General features: G+C 32.4%; 1 protein-coding gene across 1 annotated transcript in view; it reads right to left on the bottom strand.

Annotated features, from left to right (window-relative positions):
* Window positions 1-4758: 4758 nt before the first annotated feature.
* LOC134724845 (polycystin-1-like protein 2) overlaps window positions 4759-12029 on the bottom strand; it is a 57074-nt gene continuing 49803 nt past the window's right edge. The window contains exons 19-22 of the mRNA XM_063588139.1: window positions 10848-11113; window positions 8826-9088; window positions 7987-8140; window positions 4759-7301 (exon numbers count right to left, since the gene is read on the bottom strand). Of these exons, the coding sequence (XP_063444209.1) occupies window positions 6112-7301; window positions 7987-8140; window positions 8826-9088; window positions 10848-11113 (1873 nt within the window). The 3' untranslated portion in view covers window positions 4759-6111. The remainder of the gene's footprint in view (window positions 7302-7986; window positions 8141-8825; window positions 9089-10847; window positions 11114-12029) is intronic.

Here is a 12029-nt window from a genome sequence, read left to right as displayed (position 1 = left end):
CCTGTTTGAATGGTTTTACTCTAGTCATTTTAAGGCCCTTTTATAGCTTGCTGTTCGATGTGAGCCAAGGCTCCGTGTTGAAGACCGTACTTTGACCTATAACAGTTTACCTCTACAAATTGTAACTTAAATCAAAGATACGCTAGTAACACGGTCGTGTTTTCTCTGACAGTTCATGACGTCTTTATACTAAATCCATTTGATGTTGGATGTGTAGTGATTACTATGTTTTATTCAATGCATGTTTTTATCAGTTGTTATTGGTTTTGAACAAGCTATCATTAACTGCGAGTACTCTCAGATCTGCAATTAGTGTCTTTTTGTTTTTAGGATGTACAAGTACCCGGCCACGTTCACTCTGTGTTTTTATTAGAGGGCATTAGAGGTATTTCTATTTGTATTCATCTGAATCGTTTAGCCTTTTTAACTGATTTTGATAGTTCGTTCTTATGTTGTACCATAACACCACTGTCTAAGGTTAGGGGGATGGTTATGAGGAAAGAAAGATTGATTTATTGAAATTGATTATAATTGGCCAAAAAGGCCATATCTCGGTGATGAAAGAAAATATATCGAATGCTAAATATCAATGGCGCAAAACAATTTCTTTAAGTTTTGCCAACTCTGTGTCCACTTTATGCGAAAAAATATGCCTACACGTACCATAGATTATTAGTTACATAGAGTGTTAATGTCCTAATACGGTATATATGAGGTTAGTAAATTCCATATGGGGTGAGAGCGAAACCCCATATGGAATTTATACTGACCCCATATCTACCGTATTAGGTTACTAGCACAGTATGTAACGAATTTATCTTACCGACTATCTTAACGTGTAAAACATGTAAAATTTAGACTAATATCAAAATGAACAAGTCTTCAATACTGTTAGCATTAAGAAACTACTTCCATTGATCCTACAAAAACAGATACCAACTTGTTAGGTTTAAATGTGTTTTATGAATTCATTTCAATCTTAATCATCACTTTCTTCGTCAGTTGAAACCTTAACGATTTTTTCTCAGTACCGTTTTGTTTTTATAAAGGGACGTAACAACACCATTGACCACTACTAACCGTGTATGAAATAAGCCCCGCCTCCTTGCTACCTTATAAGGAATATAAAGGGACGTAACAACAATACTAACCGTGTATGAGATAAGCCCCGCCTCCCTACTAACCGCCTAATATGAAATATACACGGTCTCCACGAGGGCGCTTTTAACCAATCACATTCCTAGAAATGTCTAAGATCGAGGTAAGATAATGTCGGATATCACTAAAATCAAAGTATCTTGTGAAAAAGACTGTGTCATCAATGCTCTTCAACTTTGTACTTGTTTGGTGAAGACGAAACGCGTGTCTGGCGTATTAAATTGTAATCCTGGAACCTTTGATAACTATTTGTTTATCAGCATAAACTTGATTTGAGCCAAATCATATGCTCCTAGTCAATCGTTATTAAGCTAGCCAGGATCTAGGTTATATGGCATCTATACACATAAACACTTCGAGATATATAAATGTAATTGTTACGCTGTCAGATTTAATTACGGATTTCATGTATTTTTCTCTATATAAATTTTCTTCTTAAGGTAGCACAATACAAAGAGTTTTTTACTTCCAATCAATAACCTTTAAAATGGTGTAACTTTCTTATGAATGCTTAAAACATAATAAAAGAGGTATATATAGATAGATAAAAGATTGATCTTTTAAATGGATGCAATTAATATGTAATCAATTATTACGTAATTAGTGGCAAAATCTCGGTCAGTTTACTTAAATGAATTTAGCTCTATCATCTTTATAACAGTTACTATACAGAAAATTTTAACGAAATCTTAATCAACACATCATGGGCTTCAAAAGGGTGTCTCAAATTGTCCCTATGGTATCTCATAAATCTCTAATTAGTGTAAACATCCTTACCACATAAAATAAGACAATGTTCAATTAGGTGTAAAATTTGTTCTATACATTCTATCTGAAATCTGAGACACCCTTTTGTAGATAATGGCCATAGGAACAACATATAATAAAATCAAGCCTCTAGGCATAGGAATACCTATGCAGAAGCTAATTTCAGTTGAAAGTTGAAATTTGGTGAAAAATATTTTAGACACAGTTAACATTGTAATTGGTTACAAAATTGTGGAATAATACTAACAATGCATTAATTTGAAAGAGTAATCTGTTAGCTATCCATAACTACCACTTTTATAAATTTCCAAGCATTATTAAGAAAGTAACAGCATTTTAAAACTTGACTGTTGGAGTTATAAAATCTTTGTATTGTGCTACCTTAATTCTATTGCAGGGGTCAGCATGTAATGACTGCCTAGTGGTCAACTGCTGTGGTGTCTGTGCTATCTGTCAGATGTCAAGAGAAATAGATAACATGGGAAATCCCTAATTATATACGATTTTGAACTAGTTTCGTCCACATGGACTGCAGTATCTTTATCTGTGATATTATAGTAGAATATTAGATAATTGTGATTCGACGTCAAATAAAGACCTATCTCTTTCTTTATAAAGATCACGAATTCCAAATGTATTGCCAGGTATGACGAATTGTCACTTTACTTCATTTAAAAGCACAAATAACTGTTACATGTGTAACCAAGGCCAACTGCCTTGTTTTGACACGATTTGGGGTCTCAATATACGTAAACTTTTGTAGCTGGGTGTTAAGTTTCATATATTGAACCCATCAATATATACCGTTGCAAAATTATAACCCATTCCTTTATTACAGAATTCTCTATTGGACATTATTCTGTAAATACTGTGCACCAGCTCCTTCTATCTTATGCATGTTATGAGTATAAAATGACATAACGCACGTCTGGCGTAAATACAAAATTTCAATCCTGGTATCTATTATAGTGAGTTTATTTATTAGACAACTAATATAGATTAAACAAGAATGTGTCCTAAGTACACGGATGCCCACTATCATTTTCCATGTTCAATGGACCGTGAAATAGGGTAAAAAATCTAATTTGGAATTAAAATTAGAAAGATCATACCCTATAGGGAACATGTGTACTATGTTTCAAGTTGTTTGGTCTTCAACTTCATCAAAAGTTACCTTGACCCAAAACTTTAACCTGAAACTCTCACTTTCATTTTCTATGTTCGGTGGACCGTGAAATTTGGGTCAAAAGTCTAGTTTGGCTTTACAATTAGAAAGATCATATCATAAGCAGCAAATGTACTAAGTTTCAAGTTGATTGGACTTCAGCTTTATCAAAAACTACCTTGACCAAAAACTTTAACCTGAAACTCACACTTTCATTTCCTATGTTCAGTGGAGCGTAAAATTGGGGCCAAAAGTCTAATTTGGCCTTAAAATTAAAAAGATCATATCATAAGCAACAAGTGTACTAAGTTTCAAGTTGATTGGACTTCAGCTTCATCATAAACTACCTTGACCAAAAACTTCAACCTGACCCTCCCACTTTCATTTTCTATGTTCAGTGGAGCGTGAAATCGGGGCCATAATTTGACTTTAAAATTAGAAAGATCATAGCATAAGCAACAAGAGTACTAAGTTTCAAGTTGATGATTGGACTTCAGCTTCATCAAAAACTACCTTGACCAAAAACTTTAACCTGAAGACTTGCGAATGGACGGACGAACTAAAGGACGAACGAAGGCACAGACCAGAAAACATAATGCCACTCTACTATTGTAGGTGGGGCAAAAAATTACGGGGAGATGCGATTACATGAAACTAGTTAACGAACCTGCAAACTATTCTATTGCACGCATTTAACACAAAAAAAACATTAAAAACACAGGTTTGACACTAAAACAAAGTAATAGACTTATTATTAATGAAAGCAAAATACATGAAATAGCTGTGAAGATAGTACACTTGAATTAATTCCGCTTGCACTTAAAGTGCAGTAGTCCCAGGGAACAACTAAACTACGTACTTAAACATGATATGGATACGGCGAATAGCAGTCAAAACAATCAATTATTTAAGATTTTTTGGAGTGATCATTTCATGAAATATTAGCGGTTAGAAACTCAAATGTATGAAGTCACAATTAAGATTTGGATTAAACTACTAGTAATCGTTTATTAAACTTATAGAGTACACAGTTTTGGTTGAAATATCAAATCTTTAAATAAAATCAATGTATATAGATTTATTGAGTATAATTCCAACAACTAATTTAAAAAGTAATTAAAAGAAATGTTTAACACAATCAACTATTTACAAACAGACAAATGATATGTGCACTGCAAAAATATGCTTACGCAATAACAATTAAATCCGGTTCAACTGAAGTCAACAGTAGTATACCGCTGATGATCGAAATTCATAAATTGATAGAGAAAAAATAACAAATCCGGGTTACGAACTAAAACTGAGGGAAACGCATCAAATATAACAGGAGAGCTACAACAAAACAGAAAAACAACATAAAATGTACACACAGAAACGAACTATGATTTAACAATGGCCAGTTTCCTGACTTGGTAGAGGACATTTTCAGAAAAAAAATGTGGGTTGAACCTGGGTTTGCGGCATGTCAAACCTCTCGCTTTTTTTTAACATCAGAATAACAAAGCCAGGCTATTTGGACTATATATGCGTTAAGTGGACCATCGTCTCCTACCAGACCGCAATTCATCCACAATTTTTGGTGAGATTCATGTTAGTTGTCTTCTATTTAGGTTTGGGCAGACTGTTTTCCTTTATTTTCATCTTTTTGTCCTTTGTCATTTTCCATTGTTTTTCTCTGAGAGTACATTTCTGATTGTCTTTTTGGTGTCTTCTGTCAATTTTTTTTGTAGCAATACTTTAATGTGGTTTATGAATATTGCATTGCAATTCTGTATATATTTTAATGAGTTTTGCACAGTATCGAGGATTCCTTTACCATACCTAATGTCAGTATATAAAATATACTATGAAGTACAGACGCCGGCACTGCGATGACTAGAGACCAAATACTTAGAAGTTAGCAACTATAGATCACCGTACTGCCTCACCAATAAGCAAAAACCATATCAAACTTTTGAATTTTTGAAATACTAAGGCTTTTCTACCTCGGGAATAAATTACCTTAGCTGTATTTGGCAAAACTTTTAGGAATTTTGGTCCTCAATGCTCTTCAACTTCGTACATTATTTGGTATTTTAAACTTTTTAGGATTTGAGCATCACTGATAAGTCTTTTGTAGACGAAACGCGCGTCTGGTGTAAATACAAAATTTAATCCTGGTAATTATGAGTTTAATGACAAAGTCAGCTATAAAAGTTCCTTTAAGTGACAGCATAACAATATAAAACAAATGGCCTGATGTATTGTCAAAACTATAAACAAAAAGCAAATAATTTGATAAACAGCAACAATTGACAACTACTGAATAACAGGTTCCTAACTTGGGACATGCATATATATATATATATAGAATGCCGTGGGGTTATACATCTTTGGGGGCGCCTAACTATTACTTTGCCTGGAAGACCAGTGTTACAAACATTACATCAGTGTGTGACGTACAAACTATAAGCCTTGTATGTTTGATAAGTTTTTATTCTAATATGTAAAGCACTTGTAACAAATTGGCAACTTGCCACTAATATTGGTTAATAAAATTTAACCAGAATCGGCCATTATAAACGAACATTGATTAAATTAAAATATATTGTTGTAACATTCATTTGCATTTTTTTTTCATTTTCCTCCTGATTTAGTGAAATTGTTGAGCAAACATTGCTACATATATCTTCCATTTTCATTATTATGATATCATTATTCACACACATTTTATCATTTGACTATACTAATTGTAATACAAGTCTGATTTCCAATACTTTCTTAATAATAAAATATACACCAACCATTGATTCCTATGTTCAAAATGCTTAAGAAGCAAATACAAACAAATAATCATCCTTAAATTGGTTATTTACTCTGAACAAATACTTTAGGATGCAAAAGACATTCTGACATACTGACAACAACATCATCAAATAATATTGAAGTGTGTTCACATGCAGAACATATCATTAAAATATTCGTTTTTTACTCTTAATATAGTCAAACGTTTTTGAAATTATTTTAACATGCAGAACATGTCATCGTAACATTCGTTTTACATTATCAATAACATAGTTCATCAACATTGCTGTGTCTTCATCATGTTTTACCCCTTTCTGTTTCAATATTTTCATAGCATTTAACACAATAGCAGTGAACATTTTCATAAAACAAAAGAAAAACACAAATATATACAGAAGTATAAATACTGGACCTATGACAGGCTGAAGGTCAATATATTGATTATAATTATTTATTTTACATGTACATTCTACCAGAGTCATAAAACTATCTCCAAATGACTTGTAACCGGACATTACTGTCCCTAACAACAGATTTCCAAAACTTGCAAATGCAATCAATGATATTGTGAACATAAACGCAAAATACTTTAAAGGCACTTTTGCATATTCAACCATTGAATACAAATAATGTAATTTCCTGTTCATCATTAAAAGTTTAACGAATTTTAAAAAAGCAAATACTGTTAACAAAGCCATGATGTATATAAAAATATTATCCCATAAAATAGCCAGATTAAAATTGACAAAAGTTTTTCCATGACCTTCTCTGTATTGATGCATGATTTGTGAAATTATCAAATACCGCTCAATAAATATTGATATGCCAATAATGCAAAGGAATACAACAATCATTGAAACTTGATTCCAAAATCCTTTTACATACAGTTTAAAACCCATTTGTCTAATCCTTTTGACTTCAATATAAGACAGAAAAAATGTAAATAGAAAAAATATTATCTCAAATAAAAGTTTTATAATTTCTTTGTCTGATGAATAATCTGACAATGGTGTTGTAAATGTTAGAAATGATGTTGTTATTCCACCTGGACTGCTAAATTCAAACACAATCGTTACTGAACTGTACAAGTTAAGATTTGGATTGTACAATGTAAATTCAACAAACAAAGCTCTTGTTCTTTCGTCAATCCATAACTTCGATATCAGCTCTGATATCTTCGAATCAGCAGAAGGATTTGGTTTCATCTCGACCACATAACCACCGCCTCCGTATACTGCCCGTGTGCCTATATATGGTACAGATGTCAAGTCCCAGGCACTATGGTATGCCCATTCGTCATGTGAGGTGTGTATCGGTGTCTGCCAGGATTTATTGTAACTAGCTGTATCATCATTTATGTAACCTAATGGAGAAGTGCATTCCAGGGTGTAGACATTTTTTATAATATCGGGAAACTCGCAGCTACCTGAAAAAATAATAAATAAAAAAAATTAATTGTGAAAATTTGTTATTCAGCCACCAATTCTCTGTCTTATTTATATTGCAAAACTTGAAATATTTGTATGGAAATTGTTCGGACTCGAAAAGCTTGATATTTTCGACTAAACAAATTATTGTCATACAATTATCATTGACAAATCCACGTGACCTGTTTAATGATGTTAGCGACCTTTCTGGCAGATATGTTCACAAGTTATACAAATTACATACCCCTTGTGGGGGCTTTAATGAAATACAATGTCTTTTGTCGTGAATGTGAATTTTGTATGCTCATCAAAAGCAAAGTTGTAAAAACAGCACATTAAATGTTGATTCGTTACCAAATGCCGTTGATTCTGCATCGTTTACCCTAAAATCCTATCAATGATAGCCCAAAAACATAAATTAAAAGTTTCATTTAAGACATTTCTGCTTTACTTTCTGTGGGGTTATCAATGCTCTTCAACTTCGTACCTTATTTTGGCCTTTTAATTTGTATGATTCGAATGTAACTTTTGATTCTTTTATGAACAAATTGCCTGTCTAAGGAGTACTATATATGTATCCTGGTTTTATGTTGATTTCATTAGGCAAATTCATTTGTCCAATAATGTTTTTAGTTAAATCCATTCTTTATGAATCTGGTAGTCCTTTTTATTGTTATTTCATACTTTTTTCAACTCTTATCTGGCGTAGACGCAATGTTCCTAACAGTAGGAAATCATTTTCTGGATTCTTCTTTGACTTGTCAAATGGTAAAGTTTTGTTTAATGGCGTGACTACACTTTTAGTGATAAAGTTCCACATGTCACTGTGCGTTTTAACCTGTAAAATAATGTAATCAAAGGCATCATAATAATAAAACAGCAGCTTGATAACAAACCATAGAAAAATTCTTAAAAGGATTCAAGCAACACGTTCATTGTAAGATCACGAAAACAGATTTTTTTAATTTCAAAAAGAACTGCAATTTATCCTTTCATAAAGAGATTTGATGGTGAAAACATAAAATGTACTTTGCATTTGTTTGCACCTGTCCTAAGCCAGGAATCTGATGTTAAGTAGTTGTCGTTTGTTGACGTGGTTCGTAACTGTTACTCGTTTCTCTTTTTTATATAGATTAGATTGATTTTGCTGTTTGAATTGGTTAAATACTAGTCCATTATGGGACTTTTATAGCTTGCTATTCGTTGTGAACCAAGGCTCGGTGATTAAGATTGTACCATGACCTACAATGGTTTACTTTAACAAATTGTGTCTTGGATAGAGAGTTGTCTCATTGACACGCAAATCAAATCTTCTTATATCTATACGCGCTTGTTAGCAATGTGAAGATAACATTGATTGTCAAAATAAATAAATATTATTAACTATCAACAACTGTTCTGACTATCAAGAAATAGAATGTTTTTGTCAAAAACATGTTTTTAGCTTTATTCCAAGAATATTTATTATTATAGACCACTTTTAGAGGAATAGTAGTAGTAATACCATTTAAACTTGTACTTACAAAGTCAAATTTCTTCTTGATGAACATATTGTTGACAGTTTGTGACTGCTGAAAACATTGCTCGACAGGTCGATGATTGTGGACAACCAATAACATAACAGTAATGAATATGAGAAATAGAACGATGTCCTGGGTTTTTGTTTGCAGTGTCGCTGTCAATTCACTTTCCTGTTTCCTTTGCTGAAGATACTTTTTAGGAACGTGATCGGGTATGCTGTTCTGTTTCTGTGTTCTTTTTGATGTGTACTGATCGTCTATAGAGTCTAAAAAAGCATAATTAAATTTGTTTTATTCAAATTTTGAAATGTAGTTGAACCTTTTTCAAATAGAATTAATTTTCGTTCATAGACTTATAAAATCAAAATACAGCAATGACCATTACATCGAACTTTACCTGAAGCAAAAGTTCGGAATCAGTGTCGATGCAAATTTGGCATGCATTAACGATTTCATTCATATTTTATTTTTATTCTTCTAAAAAATATGTAGTTTGCTCTAAATTGTGAACTTGAAATGGTGTATTAAATTTTCAACCTGGCACCTTTTGTTAGCTATTATTCGTGTGTTTCTCTGTCCTATATGTTCTCCCATTTATTTGTATTGTATTCCTATCATATAACATGTGTAATGTTGTAGTTTTAATGTTATATTTAACATTGCCATAAAAGCGGGAGGTTTGGCATTCCACAAAACCAGGTTCAACACCCCCCTTTTTTTTTTATCAAAATGTCCTGTACTCAGTCAGGGAAATGGTTATTGTTATATTATAGTTCGTTTCTGTGTGTATTACATTTTAAAAGTGTTGTGTTTCTGTTGTGTCGTAGTTCTCTTTATATTTGATGTGTTTCCCTCAGTTTTAGTAAGTAACCCGGATTTGGTTTTTTCTCAACCAATTTATGAATTTTGAACAGCAGTAAACTACTGTTGCCTTTATTTGCTAATAGTACATAATCACATCCGTCTAGATGGATGAATGAATGCTTAACGTCCTGGGCAAATTAATATACATATTCAGGACGAGAACATGTTAATCAATATTTAACTGATTTGTACTAGACGGACAGACTGAAACAGGTTCACAAGGTAAAAGTCTGAGGGAATAAAGTTATGTCCTCCTTTTTTGTTACTGGGATACGTATTTCAATTTTCTTTATAATCTCTTACAGTTATTAGTTGGCGGCATTCTGTTCAATGATATGGTTGACTTTCTGAAATTGTTTATAATGTCACCTTTTATTTTATTAATTTTGTGTCATAGATCAAATGTATTCTTTCAGTGTATATGCACTTGTTTATTTTCATATATCTTTTGATTGAGTAAAGTTATTCCAATTGATATCTTATAGTGTGTCTTTCTATGTTGTGATGTTACACTATTAATGTTGGTACCTATTAAAACGTTTGAACACTCTGCATTTGTTTGCACATTTCCTGAGTCAGGAACCTGATGTTAAGTGGTTGTCGTTTGTTGATGTGGTTCATAAATGATTATCGTTTCTCATTTTTATATATATAAGACCGTTGGTTTTCCCGTTTGAATGGTTTTACACTAGTAATTTTGGGGCTCTTTATAGCTTGCTGTTCGGTGTGAGCCAAGGCTCTGTGTTGGAGACCGCACTTTGACCTATAATGGTTTACTTTTACAAATTATGACTTGGATGGAAGGTTGTCTTTATGGCACTCATACCGCATCTTCTTATATCTATTACATGCGAAGTAATTTTAGTTTAGTTTAAACATATTTTATTAACTTAAAGTAAAATAGATTGGACACAAGTAATTAATCCATGCTTAGTCTTATAAAGTTCGATCCGAAAAACAATAAATTACAATACAATATTGTATGTATGAGCATGTAATAATTCGAAATAAACAATACTGTACGAGTCTATCAATTGAAAAAGATGAAACAGAAATAACATAAAAATTGGTAATGATGATGATAATGATGACGTGGATGTACCACAAATACACTTTTTTACATTACAAGAAATCTCTCAGACCTTTTAACTTTACTGATACCTTCACTTCCTTGCACAATCTGTGGTGGAGCATCCCCAATCCTCACTGGTCTCTTCAGTATAAAAGTAATAATTACGGCAAAAATTACAATGGTCAATGGTTCTAAAATTACTACATCATCTACAAATGCTGTGATAAACGATACAAGCCATTCCAAGCTCTCGTAATAACCATATTTCAAACCATACAGCATAACAAAAAAGGATGTAGTAAGGGATGTTAACGACACTGTTGTCCAAGCTATGTATATCACCCACCATGGCAACCTACAAGTACGATACAAGTAAACACTATAATTAACATTAGAAATATGGTATCTTTACAAAAAATGTGTTCGTATATTAATGTTGTTTCCGTGTATCCTTGTTAGAACTGTGGTTTTAATTAAGTAGTGATTCCCTGAGTCCATGTATCCTAGTTTGAACTGTGGTTTTAATCAAGTGGTGATCCCGTGGGTCCGTGTATCCTTGTTAGAACTGTGGTTTTTATCAAGACAGTGGTGATCCCATGTTTCCGTTTTTCATTGATGAAACTGTGGCTTTAATCAAGTGGTGAGCCCCTGTGCTCCTGGATCATTGTTATAACTTTGGTTCTAATCTTAAAAATGTGTAATCATTTACATTATGAGTAACATTATCGAATGTTATAGAAATAGACATTATAAGCTGAATAAAATTACATAGTACCTGTATTTTCAATGTTGTCTTTGAGCGTTGATTTTTTAATGTGTTATCATGATAAAACTTGGAAATGTCTGAAATTTTCATTGAAGAATAATTTTTTCAACGAAACGATCGTAACTGTTCAATATAAAATTGATCCTTCACAAATTTGGCACCTCCGACGCTTTTTTGAATTATCATTTATAAAAATGGTAATTGTTATATTAAAGTTCGTTTCTGTGTGTGTTACATTTTAATGTTTCTGTTGTGTCGTAGTTCTCCTCTTGTATTTGATGTATTTCCTCAATTGCAGTGTTGTAACCCGGATTTTTTTTTCTCTCAATTGATTTATGAACTTCAAACTAAAGTGGCAAACATCCAAGGATGTATAAGAACGTAGCAATTTTATTATCTATTCGGACAAAAAGGGAATATTCATCTTAGATCAATTTTATCAGAGCGATTAGAAACCTTAGTTTCTTTGTGAAACTAGACAAATCGAATAGAAACGTAAATACGA

Source organism: Mytilus trossulus, chromosome 7, assembly GCF_036588685.1.
Source record: "Mytilus trossulus isolate FHL-02 chromosome 7, PNRI_Mtr1.1.1.hap1, whole genome shotgun sequence".
Classification (NCBI taxonomy): domain Eukaryota; kingdom Metazoa; phylum Mollusca; class Bivalvia; order Mytilida; family Mytilidae; genus Mytilus; species Mytilus trossulus.
Note: the sequence above shows the minus strand (reverse complement) of the source record. Positions and strands in the feature narration are given on the sequence as shown.